The 14,403-nt window shown below is 48.1% G+C and overlaps 1 protein-coding gene across 2 annotated transcripts in view; it reads left to right on the top strand.

Annotated features, from left to right (window-relative positions):
* The window catches only part of IGF2R (insulin like growth factor 2 receptor), a 115,813-nt gene that overhangs the window by 58,910 nt on the left and 42,500 nt on the right, over window positions 1-14,403 (top strand). For both annotated transcript variants that reach the window (XM_023632974.2, XM_005608119.4), the window contains exons 17-26: window positions 267-382; window positions 850-1,018; window positions 2,396-2,575; window positions 5,055-5,156; window positions 6,525-6,629; window positions 8,278-8,467; window positions 11,234-11,404; window positions 12,009-12,152; window positions 12,232-12,407; window positions 12,694-12,781. In XM_023632974.2, coding sequence (XP_023488742.1) covers window positions 267-382; window positions 850-1,018; window positions 2,396-2,575; window positions 5,055-5,156; window positions 6,525-6,629; window positions 8,278-8,467; window positions 11,234-11,404; window positions 12,009-12,152; window positions 12,232-12,407; window positions 12,694-12,781 — 1,441 coding nt within the window. The remainder of the gene's footprint in view (window positions 1-266; window positions 383-849; window positions 1,019-2,395; window positions 2,576-5,054; window positions 5,157-6,524; window positions 6,630-8,277; window positions 8,468-11,233; window positions 11,405-12,008; window positions 12,153-12,231; window positions 12,408-12,693; window positions 12,782-14,403) is intronic.

Genomic DNA, 14,403 nt, shown 5'->3' with positions numbered 1-14,403 from the left:
TTGTGGTAGAAAACACACAAAAGCAGCAGAAATCATCCCTCATTCCCACTTAACAGAGGGATTGATATCCGTCTAGATTTCCATCTTGAATTATTACAGCACGGTCTTCCTTTTAATAAAACGAAAGGAGGTGGACAAAGTCAACTTCCTTTCATAGCGTTTTTATTTACAAAAAGTGCCCCTGTCGTCCTTCTAACGCTGGCTTTGCCTATCGTTTCCCTTGGTCTTTGCCATCCCTCCCATTTCTCACCACACCGTGTGATCAGGAAGAGGATAACTCGACCTACAACTTCCGGTGGTATACCAGTTACGCCTGCCCCGAGGAACCGCTGGAGTGCGTGGTGACCGACCCGTCCACGCTGGAGCAGTACGATCTCTCCAGGTGAGGCGGGGGTCCTCTCGTGCTGAGGTTGTTCAGGTTTTGCTGGTGAGCATGTAACTGAGCCAGTGATAGGGAGTCATGCTAGTTCTGGGGTGCAGGACCGAGACGGGGAGTCTTAAGCAGAATGGATTCAAATAATGGTCTGCTGGCCTTTGCGATGTCAACCAGCCTTTGCCACAGCAAAGGTTCAGTCTTTAGCTGCATCGTCTGAAATGATGCTTGTCATTACCGTGGTGGGGGAGCCATTGACGCCTGTCAATATAGAGGTGGGGGAGCCGTTCGAGGTCTGCTGAACACCGAGTTTAGTGAAGGTTAAGTGCACTCGTGGGCGTCATGAGTCATGGTGAGCTGGCTGCTGCAGTTTGGTTGGTAGGGTGTGTTTCATTGTACGTTTCTCTGCTTAGAAATGAACTGTCAGACTGAAATCTGTGAGCATGAAAGGCATCCCTTTTGCTTTGAAATTTTAGTCTAGCAAAGTCGGAAGGCAGTCTCGGAGGGAACTGGTATGCCATGGACAATGCAGGCGAACGCAGCACGTGGAGGAAATATTACATAAACGTGTGTCGGCCCCTGAAGCCGGTGCCTGGCTGCGATCGATACGCGTCGGCTTGCCAGATGAGATATGACAACCGTCAAGTGAGTCTGTCTCCCCCGGTCGTCTCCTCCTCCTTCCTGAGCACGTGACTCAGTGGGTGGAGGGGGTTATTTTGGGGCTCCGAGATTGAAGTAGGCCTGGCTGCTGCAGAGAAGCCCTCAGTGTAAGCTCATCTGCCCCAATAGATGAAATCGTACTTGATTCAGTGTTCTGATTTAAAACTTAAAAAAATGCCTTGGTGCTGATGACCTTTAGTCACAGGATGGGGCAGAGGAAGCTCCCAGCGGTGTGTCTAGCCTGAATTCAGAAGCTTCTTTGAGTGGTCAGCAGACACCTGTAAAGAATAGTTTTTGCTTCCGAAAGCTCTTGCTTCTGGCTAATTAGGGGGGGAACTGGCTTGGGAGAGTTGCTGTGGGTGAGCTAGAGCCACGAGTTGGCTTTCAGTTGGGCACCAAGCTGCGTTTCATCATCCCATCGCGTGCACTTATGCCAGAACCTTGGTGTGTTTGCTTGTGCTCGATGTACGTGGTGAATCCTAAAATAAAGATGTATGTGTGTGTCTTTAAAAATAACGCATCAGTGCCACAACTTAGAAGGACCCACAACTAAAAATACACAACTATGTACCTGGGGGTTTTGGGGAGGAAAAAAAAAAAAAGTAGCATGTCAGGAATGTGCTTTTCCTGGCATATGTAACGGGGTGGCTTGGGGTGTTTTAAAGGAAGCTGGTGAGTGAACCTGAGTGGTTAAGAGTTAGGTTCCCTGTTTTGTGTATGGGTGCATGTGTGTGTGTGTTGTTTGTTGTAGCAGATGCCTCAAAATACAGTCAATCCTCATTTTTCATGGGTTCTGCATTTACGAATTCACCTACTCTTTGGCGTTTATTTGTAGCCCCAAATCAGTACTCGCAGTGCTTTCAGTCATTTGTGGACCTGCGCAGAGCCGCCTGACACGGATGTTCCCCGTTGAGGTGGAAAGAGGCGATGCTCTGCATTCTTGACTCAGCTCCGCTTACTGAGATGACCAGAGGATGGGCACTGGAGGGGGCAGAGCCGTGCTCCTGGCTCCAGGCCCGGTGGACAGGGTTGGAGTCCCATCTTTGGCGCCTGTTGTTAACGAGGTGGCCTTGGACAAGTCGCTTAGCGCATCTGAACCTCGTTTTCCATTTTGTTAAATAGAGAAAGTAGAATCTACCAGCATGAGTTGTCTTTAGGATTTAAGATCATAAGCTGTGTGAAATATGCGTATATATGGGTACATATTTCCCTGAGGAATGAGGTTCATTGTTTCCTAACGGAGTGTTCGGGGCAACATTGTAGACCGCAGCTGCCACGAGTAAATGAGAATCCACAGTATCTGTGAAGAAGTCAGTTGGTTTCTCTTGAGAAGGAAAGCCTGATGGACATGTTCGTTGGCAGGGTATGTTTTCTGAGGCCGTCTCCATCAGTAACTTGGGAGTTGCAAAGACGGGCCCCACGGTGGAGGACAGCGGCAGCCTCCTTTTGGAGTATGTGAACGGCTCCGTTTGCACCACCAGTGACGGGAGACGGACCAACTACACCACCAGGATCCATCTCGTCTGTTCCCGGGGCAGCCTGGTAAGGCGCTGGGGGGGTGGGGTGGAGGAGTTAGCTTGCTCTTCATCCTGCTTCAGGTCAGCCTGTGAGAGAACGTGGGGAGGCAGGGAGGGAGCCTGGCAGTGGTGCTTTGATGGCTGTGGTTTCTGAAGTGTGAGCCTCATCTCGCTGCTGGAAGGCGACACATGCTGTGTGGTGTTCTGAAGACTTGAGTTTTCGCTCTGAGTTGTACATACACCCACCTGCCTGTTAGTTCTTGCGAGCTGGTGATCTGAGGATCATGGCGGCAGAACTAGTCTTAGAGATGGTTTGTTTCAAACCCCGAAGTTCCCAGATGAGGAAACGGAGGCTTCGTGCAGCTCAGGCCCGGGGACGAACAGTGAGGGACATGTGCGTGATTCAGTGGCAAAGCAGGAATGCCGAATTAACGCTGGGAAATGGAGAAGGTGCTGGAGGTTTCTTTTGACCCTGAGTCCTTAGCCAGGGCAGAATAGAAGAGAAAACTGCAAATAAAAGTACTTTGGGGTCATTCTGTATGATCCCAATTGCTTTTTAAAAAAATGGGTAAAAAAAAAAGTTTTACCATTTTAATCACTTTTTGGTACAGTTTAGCCGCAGCATTAAGTACATCCACAATGTTGTGCACCCGTCACTGGTATGCATTTCCAGGACTTTGTCATCCCAAACCCAATCCCTTTTTTCCCTGGAATTTTATGTTTATACCTAAGTCATGTGTTTTTTGAATAATTGCTAAAGTGGTAGATAAGTGCAGAGTGGAGATAACTGGAATCTGTGTTTATTATCCAATTATTTAAAAGTACACTTTTTAAGAGTCTGTTACAGCTTCCTCTAGCTTCATTGAAATGACCTAGCAAAATGCATTCACTCGTCTCAGCGGTCTGGTGGCCTTTGTCACGTACATGCTGGTCGTCTTGCAGACCCTAAATTCTCTTTGTTGTTTGCCAAGACAGAATTTTTTCCAAGAGATAATTTCTTTACAGTTCAAGAAGGTCTCTCTGATAAGAAAAAGAAATTACCAGCTGGCTGAGCCTGGGTGGGTCTGTGTTGTGCAAGGAAGGGTTTATAAGGCTGTAAACACGCACTTCTGGATTAGTCTGAGCTTGGGTTCCCGTTTTCTTCCCACAGTCTCAGGAAGGAATCCTAGTTGCCCAGCCCGGCCCTCGCCGCCTCCTGGGTGCGTCTGGGTGCGTCTGGGCACGTCTGGGCACGTCTGGGCACGTCTGGACACGTCTGTGTGTCCCCTCCTTGGAGCCTGGCCCCTGGGCCTCCCCTTCCCCTCTCTGGTTCTTGTTGCTGTGGAGATCCTGGACAATTCCAGGAAGTTCGCCTGGAGCCTTAGTTTTTCAGCTTTCCTGTAACACCTCGTTTGGACAGTGTTTTTCAGTTTTCAGGGCATTTTCACAGTGCCTCTGTGTCTCTCGGCGCTTGTGCAGGGGCTGCTCCGTTACCGTGGGCCCAGCAGATACTCATTGAATAAAGAAGGTCACGTCCATGGAGGGTTCTGCACGTCACAGAACTCTTCACGGTTAGAGCTGTTACTCTGAACATCCGTGTTGTGAAGCAGAAGGGTCAGATGTGTTGATTTTGCTGTTGCAGATGCTGAGGCTGAGAGGGTGGGGGACCTCCAGGTCAGAGGGCGCCTGATGGGTAAGGTGTGGTCTTGGGGTCAGATGAGGGGTCGGTCACCTGTGAGCCTGGACAGACGGCTTCACTTCTCTGTCCCTCAGTTTCCTCATCTGGTTCCGGATGGTGGGTAATTATGGCACCTGGCTCGGGTCAATGTGAGGTTCAGTTGAGAACGCTAATAAAACTCTCAGTGCAGGGCCTGGTGTGTGATAAACACCCCTGACACAGAGCTGCCCATACTGCTTGAGGTGGTGCTCTCACAGGAGGGAGGGTGGCTCATGTTGTGGGCACTTTTTATAGAAACACACCCGGAAAATCACACAGATGATGAATCACTGACAGCTGGATGGATTTTCACAAATTGAACAGACCCGTGTAACCAGACCCCACATCCAGAAACAGAACACTAGCGGCACCCAGAAGCGCCTCTCTGCCCCCTGCTGGTCATTTCTCAACCCCTGTCCTGATCTCTGATCACACAGATCAATTTTGCCTACTTTTGCTGCTGTAGCCTTTTGTGTTTGGCTTCTGGCATGCTGCACTCGGGGTGTAGAGCGTTTTTAAAAGCGTGGGCGTGGACTCCAACCTAGGTTTGCCTAAGTCTGCCATTTAATGCTGGTGTGATCTCAGGTACATTTGTTAGCATCTGAGCACGAGAGGTAATGTCTCCTTAATAGGAATAATGAGGACGTGAAGTTGTAATTAGATCATGCACATTAAGTCCCCAGCCTACCCCTGGCACAGAGTAAATGTTGAGTAGGTTTTAGCTGTTTTTATGTATCAGGTTAGAATTCTTCTATTTAGAGCGTTTCATTTTCTTACATTGACGGTTACCCTGGATTTCACCTTTCAGAATACCCATCCCATATTTTCTCTCAATTGGGAGTGTGTGGTCAGTTTCCTGTGGAATACGGAGGCTGCCTGTCCCATCCGGATGATGACAGACTCAGACCAGGTACGTCTGCTGTCCCGGGCCTCTCGCCCAGCGGCCCCTGGACAGTCCCACCCAGGCGTCTGGCTCTGTACTCAGCCCCTTCCTCCTGCTTCTAAATCTGTCACCAGTGTCCCCATTTCCTCCTGCATTCCTGGCTCCTGGATCCTGGGATAAGAACCTAGACTCTCAATTTTACACTTGTTAGCTGCAGATTCCTTCCTTTTTCTCCACGCCACTGTTCTTTTGATGCAGCTGTGGCACCCCAGTGGGCTCTGGGCTTCTCTGTCACCCCAGAGAACTGGTTGGTTACTATGGCACTCCAGCACCTAAAACATTTCAGTGCCCTGTCCTCTGTAGGGTATAGTTCACCTGCTGTAATGTGTCATCATCTATAGGATACAGCCCATCTGTTTTAATGTACCATCATCTATAGGGTCCAGCCCGTCTGTTGTGTATGTCATTATCTACAGGATACAGCCTGGATGATTTAATGTGATGTTGTCTGTAGGATACACCCTATATGTTTTAAGGTGGTAGTCAAGGTTTTACTGCTCTGGTTGCAGCCACATTCCTCCCGTCTGTCCTCCCTCAGCCATGTGCCCACCACAGCTTGGGCTCACCCCGCTCTCTCCCTTGGTGCATGCTCTTGCCCTTGGGAGCACCGTCTCCTGCAGAGCCCAGCAGCAGGCGGCTTGCTGTTTTCATAGCACTGGGTATTTTTTTTACAATGGGACGTAGTTCCCTCCCTGCCTTTATTGAGTCTCCGTTAGGCGTCAGACCCTTTGACAGCAGACCAGGCTCACCCACAGGGTTCTGGGCGCGTGGGTGGCCGAGGAGGGTGGGGATGCTGCACCCCGTCCACGGTCAGTGCTTTCTGGGGCTGTGGCTGCTGCTCCATTCCCTGCACGTGGTGGACGAGGAAGAAAAAAGACCCAGGGAGGAGAGGGTTCATTACTCGCAGAAGAGGAGCCGAGACAGAGAGGTACTTTGTCCTTCCTCCTGTTGTTGCCTTTAGGTGAAAAATTGAGACAGAGAACAGAACACTTCAACTTCAAGTTGATTTTTTTTAAAAAAATTATTTTTTGAGTCTCTTGTGGTTCTTGTGTGCCCTTGGGGTGGGCAGTGGTCTTCTTAAGTAAGTAGAGTGGCCTCAAGAGCTTTCTGATGAGTTTAATACCGCTGAGCCAGTGTCACACTTGGGCACGCTTCAGATTGCATGTCCGAAGGGGCTGGGGAGTACACGGCGCTGCTTTTCTGATAGGGTGTAACGTCTGTGGGGGAGCTCACGGTTTTGTCAAGTCCACACGTGCGGGTTTTGGAGGCGCCCTGCGTGTGCTGTGTTCTCGTGGAGTTGTGTGAATGTGTCTCTGTTCCCTCTTGTTCCTCCAGGCCTGCTCCATAAGGGATCCCAACAGTGGGTTTGTGTTTGATCTTAACCCCCTGAATAGTTCCCAAGGATACATCCTGCACTCTGGCATTGGGAAGACTTTTATGGTAAGAGTTACACGATGGATTCCAATTTGCTTTGAAACGAGGATAGAGTGCATTCAAGTTGCCTGCAGCTGGTGACTGGGGAGGCAGGTGTCCTCAGGAATTGCCCAGGGTGCTGTGATGGCGGCTCTCACCCGGGAGGAGACAAGAGAATCCAGATTTAAGGGGAAAGTGAGGTAAAACCATCACTCCCGTCCTGGTACAGTGCAGAAACGGGGGAGTCATTCTTCAGAAAATAAACTCTTCCTAGGCTGTTGCTGTGTTTCTAGAGTGGTGGTCCCAGGTCAGCATCCCCAGCATCACCTGAGCACTCCATAGGGAACATGCTGGAAGCAATAAACCTCTTAGAGAGCATACTAGAAGGGATGGAACCTGTAGAGAACGTGGTGGACACAGGCCAGAGGGGCTCTGCCTTGTGCAGTGGGAGGGGTGTTAGGAGGTGGTAGGTGCACGTCATGGCTCTCACTTGCAGACCACAGGGACAGACTGGATAACAAATGTAGAAGTGGAGCTGGTTAAAGGGGTGTCTAGGCTCGTGGGAGACAGGGCACAGCCACTGTGCTGCCAGGAGAGCTGTCTGCTTAGGACATCGCCACCCGCCAGCCAACTATAGTCATGCACAGCAGAAACCGCCTTCCCATCAGCAGCGGACCACATACATGATGGTGGTCCCTTAAGATAAGTACTACACAGCCTAGGTGTGTAGTAGGCTCTATCATCTAGGTTTGTGTAAGTGCGCACTTTGATGTTCACACAATGAAATCAGCTAACCACACATTTCTCAGAGTTTATCCCTGGTGTTAAGTGATGCGTGATTGTGCTTGGCATCGCGCTAGCTGGCCATCTCTTAAGTAGGAAGCTTCGGTCTTTAAGAAAAACACTTTCTATACGTAGTCCTTAGTTTTGTATACATTGTCCATGAACACTTAACAGGTACAGAGAGGTCTTTTTTTCTGTGCCTTCATACCAAAGAGCGTATTCTACTTAATTCTCACAACCACAGTGTACTAACTGAATTTAAATTGAATGGTATCAACATCTTTAAGAACTGTAGGGGTATCACATTATATTTACCTTTTTTTTTTGCTGAGGAAGATTCTCCCTGAGCTAACATCTGTACCGGTTTTCCTCTATTTTGTATGTGGATCGCTGCCACAGCATGGCTAATGAGCGGTATAGGTCCGCGCCGCGGATCCGAACCCGTGAACCCTGCACTGCTGAAGTGGAGCACGCTGAACTTAACCACTAGGCCATGGGGCAGGCCCCATATTATATTTACTTTTGAATAACATGACTTTGACTATATATATGCTTTCTCTAATGTAATTGAAAACACTATAAAATTCTGGCTTACGTATATTTCCTCCGTTGTATATGGTGCATCATTATACGCAATACATGTCCTGCATTTAGAGATACAAGGCTGTATCAATAAACACGGGTGATGAGCCTTGCAGGCAATTTATAGGCATTGCCATTTGGGCTTTAGTTTTTGCGTTTAGGATTTAACTGCCCAAACATGGAAAGTTGATAACTTGAATAATAAATAAGAATTGTCTGACCCGGCAGGGTTTGAGTCGCTAGGCCCCTTGGTGGTGGTAGGTCCTGTAGCCCAGGTTGGTTTGTCTAATTCTTCCTCTCTGGCTTACAGTTTAATGTGTGTGGCACAATGTCGGACTGTGGGACCTTCGATGGAAAACCAGCTTCCGGCTGTGAGGCGGAAACCCAGACAGAAGACTTCAAGAACCTGAAGCCAGAAAGGCTGGTTGGATTTGAGAAAACCCTCCAGCTGTCCACCGAGGGCTTAATAACTCTCACCTACAAAGGGGCTCCTTCCTCCGGTGAGCTCAGAACCGTGTTGTTTTTGTAGCTAACAAGTGTGCTGGTGGTTGTCCGGCTGTCTGTAGACCTTTGAATATGTAACGTAAGTGCTACTGTAGCACTCTCGAAGGCTTGTTGCTACCCTCCCGCTGGGCCGCAGGTGCACCACTTACGTGTCCTCTTCTTGGGTTCTCCCAGGTCCCTGAAACGTGATCCTGCAGGATCCCCGACTCCCATTTTCTCTGCTGCCTGCCCCCTCCCCCGGGCGTCCTTCCATCAGGGCCCCTCCACTCGTGCCTCTGACATGGAATGTGTTCACTCTTTTATCGCATTTCAGAAACTGAAGAAGTGATGGGTGAAGATAATAAAACTTTGTTTTTTTCTAAATTTCTTCCTTTCCTCCTATTCTTCCACTTAATCTTTATTGTATCTTTAAATACAGTTTTGCTGTCTTAGTTTTGTTAACATTTCTACTCTTTCCTGCAACCGTGTTGTACAGCAGAAACTTAGTCGCCGTTTTTGGTATCATCAAACATGAGGCCGAGTCTGAGACCTTTGGGACGACAGTGGCACGGGGCGGGGGTACAGTGATGTTTCCTGTGTATTGAGCCCTTCCTGTGCCAGTCCTGTGGTGACATGCTGTGTGTGCGTGAGCTGACTAGAATCCTGGCTGTGCCACTTAATGCGTTTCTGTTTTGCAGGTGAGGAACCCGAGGCCCACAGAGGCGCTGTGATTTGCCCGGGGTTGCACAGCTAGTCATCGGCAGGGCTGCAATTTGATTCCACGCCTTCCTGACTTCTAAACCTCTCTGTCCCCCACCACACCGTGGTCAGCTCAGGAGGGGGCGGTGGTGTGATGTGCTTGCCCAGAGTACCAGTGCCATCATAGACAATGTCAGGAGAGTTAGTGCGTGGAGGGGACAGGGTGACGGCTCTGCCCTCCTGGATTTGTGACAGTCTGTGGTCATCTGTTACGGTTGTGCTTCACAAAATCTGTTAGTCTCAAGCCAACAGAAACTAAAACTCATAGTACACCAGGAAGAGGACTATGGGGACAATAAAGAAAACACGCCACAACTAGAAGGACCTGCAGCTAAGATATACAACTATGTTCTGGGGGGATTGGGAGAGATAAAGCAGAAAAAAAAAATAACTTCAGGATTCCTAGAAAGGGTGATTTAACTTTTGGGAATCTTTTTAACTTTGAGGAGATAAAATGTGGGTCTCGGGGCTGCTGTCAGATCTGGGATGGGTTGTCCTTTAGAAAAGGAGTTAGGCTTGTTCTGCATCATTTGTTGGTGAGGGTTTGGACCAAAGACGGAGGTTACGGGGAGGAATTTCAGTTGGTTAAAGGAGGACTTTTCCCTAGAGCTGGGTGATGGTGGTCTTTTGCTTTACAGAGAGACAGTTCTTCAACTCTTGGTCGTAGAGTGAGCGCTCATTCAGTATCCAAAAAGCAGCATGCTTCATTTTAATAATTCTTTTGCTCTCTAGTTTCAGAGCACTGTTTTAAAATGAGGTAGATTAGGCATTTATATATGATTTCTTTTTCTCGTTCTAATTTGGAAAATAATCCTCCATCTCTTACAGGGTTACCGCTGTGGCCGGGGGGCTAACGACTGCTAACATTTATCCACTGCTGGGTTAGAACCCAGGCCCCAGTGCTCTGGGGGGCTCAGCACATTTATATAACCACCTCTTAAAGCTGTGTTGCCCTAGGCTTGTTATTTAACTTTTCTCTGCTTCAGTTTTCTCCTGAATTAAACGGGGACGGTGCCGTGACCTGCCGCCTCCATGGACTATTGTGGGAGTAAATGCGTTGATGACCACAGGGTTCTTCACTCAGTGCAGCCTCTGGCCCCGCACACCACCGTGGTCCCCTTTGCTGAAGGAGCCTCCTCGTTGGTTGTCCCGCTTTTGCCCTCGCCTCCCACCCCGGAGCCCCCCCAAGTGGTCTGTGTTCAGCACAGCAGTCAGTGATGTTTTCAGTGTTAGGTCACATTACTCCCAGCTCAGACCCTCTAGGGCGCCACGTGCCACCAGAGTAGAAGCCAGTGCCCCTCACGGTGGCTGCGGGACACCTGCCACTTCTCTCTGATGGCATTACCCACCACTCTCTCGTTCAGTCCCGCTGACCTCCTGTTTCTGAAACCATTGAGGCGCATTCTTCTCTTTTGTCAGGTATTGGCGCAAGTGTCCCCTTCTTAGTGAGCCCGGCCACCGCATTTAAACTCATCACAACTCATCCCCACCTTGGGGTTCTCAGGCCCTGTCGCTGCTGCATTTTCTTTCATTAGCTTTGTGCCACTTGGCATGCCACAGACTGTGCCTTTAATTTGCTTACTGTCGGGGCAGCTGGACTGGAACGTCAGCTCTCAGGAGGGCGAGGGTTTTCTTCTGTTTCTTTCACTCCTGTGTGTAGCAGGACTTTAGCAAATACGGTTGAATAAACCTAAAAGGAGAGTTACATTGTTTTCTAATATTGGAGCTGATACACAGATGTTGCATTTGCATGTTTTCTGCATGTAAGAATGCTGAGACCTTAGGTTCACGGTGTAAACCCATCATTGTGTGCGGGCCACTGTTGCAACGAACGTGGCCACTTTGTAGCTCCAATCAGATACCTTGAAGCAGACTCAGCTCTGGACGTCGCTGGTTTAGAGGGTGGCGTGAGGCTTCTCTGCGGGGGGGTGGGGAGCACGTGGTTACGTGGGGAGCTGAGCTGTGCTATAGGGTGCACTGTGCTGTGATTGCTGCGTTTGTTAAGAGCTGGCCTTGTTCCCCAGGGAGTGTTGATGCATTCATCATCCGCTTCATTTGCAATGATGATATTTACCCGGGATTCCCCAAATTCCTGCATCAAGACATTGACTCTGGCCTGAGGATCCGGAACACTTTCTTTGAGTTTGAAACTGCATTGGCCTGCGTACCTTCTCCGGTGGATTGCCAAGTCACGGGTAAGGCCAAGAGGAAAAGGAGTTAAGAGGCTAGTGTGTGTGCGTGAGTGTCTATGTACGTGTGTGTGAGTGTATGGGTGGGGTGTGTATGTTTTATTTTACAGACAGCATGACCTTTGTGTTACGTATTTTCTTTGAATGATGCCCTAGAGTTGTTATGTTTCTCTTGAATCTGGGTATATAATTAACAGTTTAAAGCTATATTTGGGAATCAGAAGCTGCTTAAGAAGAAGAGAAGAAAACCTGGGGGGGAAAATCAAATACACACTGTTAGAGCTGCTTCTTTGAGGATAGAAAAGAGAAAAAGATGTTAAAGCTCTAAGGTGTATCCCAGATGCTGAACAGTGCCCCAGGACCACTCATCCTCTGTGGGTTGATCCTGGACGTCCACATCAATGGTACATCATTGTGAAGGGCTGTTTCGAGGATCAGAGCGAGTGTATGTTTCTATAGGAAAAGGCTGTCAGCTTCCTGTGAATCTCCTTATTTCTTCATTATGAGGGTCAACTTTGTGCATCATCAGCGTTCCAATCAGGGTTGAAAGGTGGTGCCCCAAAGCTAACAAGAAAGCAGGGGTATCCAGCATGTTTCTGTTGTTTTTCAGACCTCGCTGGAAACGAGTATGATCTGAGTGGCTTAAGCAAAGTCAGGAAGCCCTGGACTGCTGTTGATACCTCGGCTGATGGCAAAAAGAGAACTTTCTATTTGAGTGTCTGCAATCCTCTCCCTTATATTCCTGGGTGCCATGGTGAGTTGAGAGCATTCAACTCAAGTTCTGTCTGCCTTCCCTTCCACCCCCACCTCAAAGAATTTCCTGCCTCTTTCAGGCCCTGCAGTGGGCTCTTGCTTACTGTCAGAAGACAAGAACTTGAACCTGGGTGTGGTGCAGATCAGTCCTCAGGCCGCAGCTAATGGGTCCCTGAGCATCGTCTACGTCAACGGTGACCAGTGTGGAAACCAGCGCTTCTCCACCAGGATAACGCTCGAGTGTGCTCAGATATCGGTGTGTGTTCCTGTGCACCCCGAGTGTCTTGTCTGTCAGTCCTTCTGTCTCCCATGTCCCTTTAGTCTCTGCATCTTCTAATTTAAAACTTGCCTGTGTTTTCATGGGGGTTTGGCCTTCACTAGAATTTGACTGGAATGTGCTATTTCCCCAGGGTCTTACACGTTTAATAAGATTTATAACTTCTCATGGAGGTTAAAAGTTGACCATTAATTGTGGCTATCTTTTGACCAATTTTTTTTTTTTTTTAATAAATGACAACATAAGCTATTGATTTCTGTTATAGGGATCACCAACATTTCAGCTTCAGGATGACTGCGAGTATGTGTTTGTCTGGAGAACGGTGGAAGCCTGCCCCGTTGTCAGAGCGGAAGGTGAGGGCCCAGCTCATGAATGGATGTAAACGGGTGAAGTGGCAGCCATCCTAAACCACATCTTAGATGCGAAATCCTGTAATAATGGCCACATGTGAGATCAGGAACTGCCTGTTAGTGGGTGGATGACTTCTTATCCTTGAGTTTTGATACTCCACTACATTGCCAACTCTACCCATAACATTTTCCTCATGTGCCTGGATTGCTAGATTATTGGCTTCTCACACTTGAAAACGTTCACATGGGATTTTGTTTTGTTTGATTAAGCAGCTCTTTATCCTGTGACCTAGCTTTTCTAGAAACCTGTTTCCCAGGCAATTTGTGTTACGTATATAAGCATACCGCAGAGATATTGAGGGCTTGGTTCCAGGCCAACTCACTAAAGCGAGTCACGTGAATCTTTTTGGTTTCCCAGTACGTATAAAAGTTAGGTTTGTACTTTAGTCTCTTATAAAGTGTGCAATAACATTTTGTCTAAAAAACGACATACATACCTGAATTAAAAAATATTGCTAAAAAATGCTAACTATCGTCTGAGCCTTCAGCAAGTTGTAATCTTTTTGCTGGGGGAGGGTCCTGCCTTGATGTTGATGGCTGCTGACTGAGCAGGGTGGTGGGTGCTGAAGGTGGGGTGGCTGTGGAAATTGCTAAAAATAAGCCAACAGTGAAGTTTGCCGCGTGGGTTGACTCTTCCTTTCACGAGCGATTTCTCTGTAGCCTGTGATGCTGTTTGATAGCGTTTTATCCACAGGAGAACGTCCTTCGAAACTGGAGTCCGTCCTTCAGGTTTGCTGCCGATGCTTTATCAGCTAAGTTTATGTGACAGTCTAAATCCTTTGCTGTCATTTCAATAGTCTTCACAGCATCTTCCTCAGGAGTAGATTCCAGCTCAAGAAACCACTTTCTTTGCTTGTCTATAAGAAGCAACTCCTCACCTGTTAAAGTTTTATCATGAGATTGGAGCAATTCAGTCACATCTTCGGGCCCTACCTCTAATCTAGTTCTCTTACCATTTCCACCACATCTGCAATGATTTCCTCCTTAAAATCTTGGACCCCTTAAAATCATTCATGAACGTTGGAATCAACTTCTTCCAAAGTTGCTATTTTGACCTCTTCCCATGAATCTTGAATGTTCTTAATGGCATCTAGAATGCTGAATCCTTTCCAGGTTTTCAGTTGACTTTGCCCAGATCCATGAGAGGAATCACTGTCTATGGCGACTATATATAGCCTTATGAAATGTATTTCTTTTTTTTTTTTTAAAGATTTTATTTTTCCTTTTTCTCCCAAAGCCCCCTGGTACACAGTTGTGTATTTTTAGTTGTGGGTCCTTCTAGTTGTGGCATGTGGGACGCCGCCTCAGTGTGACCTGATGAGCGGTGCGATGTCCATGCCCAGGATCTGAACTGGAGAAACCCTGGGCCACCGAAGGCGGAACATGTGAACTTAACCACTCGGCCACGGGGCCGGCCCCTGAAATATATTTCTTAAATAATAAGACTTGAAAGTCAAAATTACTCTTTGATCCATGGACTGCAGAATGGATGTTGTGTTAGCTGGCACGAGAACAATGTTCATCTCATTGTACCTCTCTATCAGAACTCTTGGGTGATCGGGTGC

This window comes from Equus caballus, chromosome 31, assembly GCF_041296265.1.
Source record: "Equus caballus isolate H_3958 breed thoroughbred chromosome 31, TB-T2T, whole genome shotgun sequence".
Lineage (NCBI taxonomy): Eukaryota > Metazoa > Chordata > Mammalia > Perissodactyla > Equidae > Equus > Equus caballus.
Note: the sequence above shows the minus strand (reverse complement) of the source record. Positions and strands in the feature narration are given on the sequence as shown.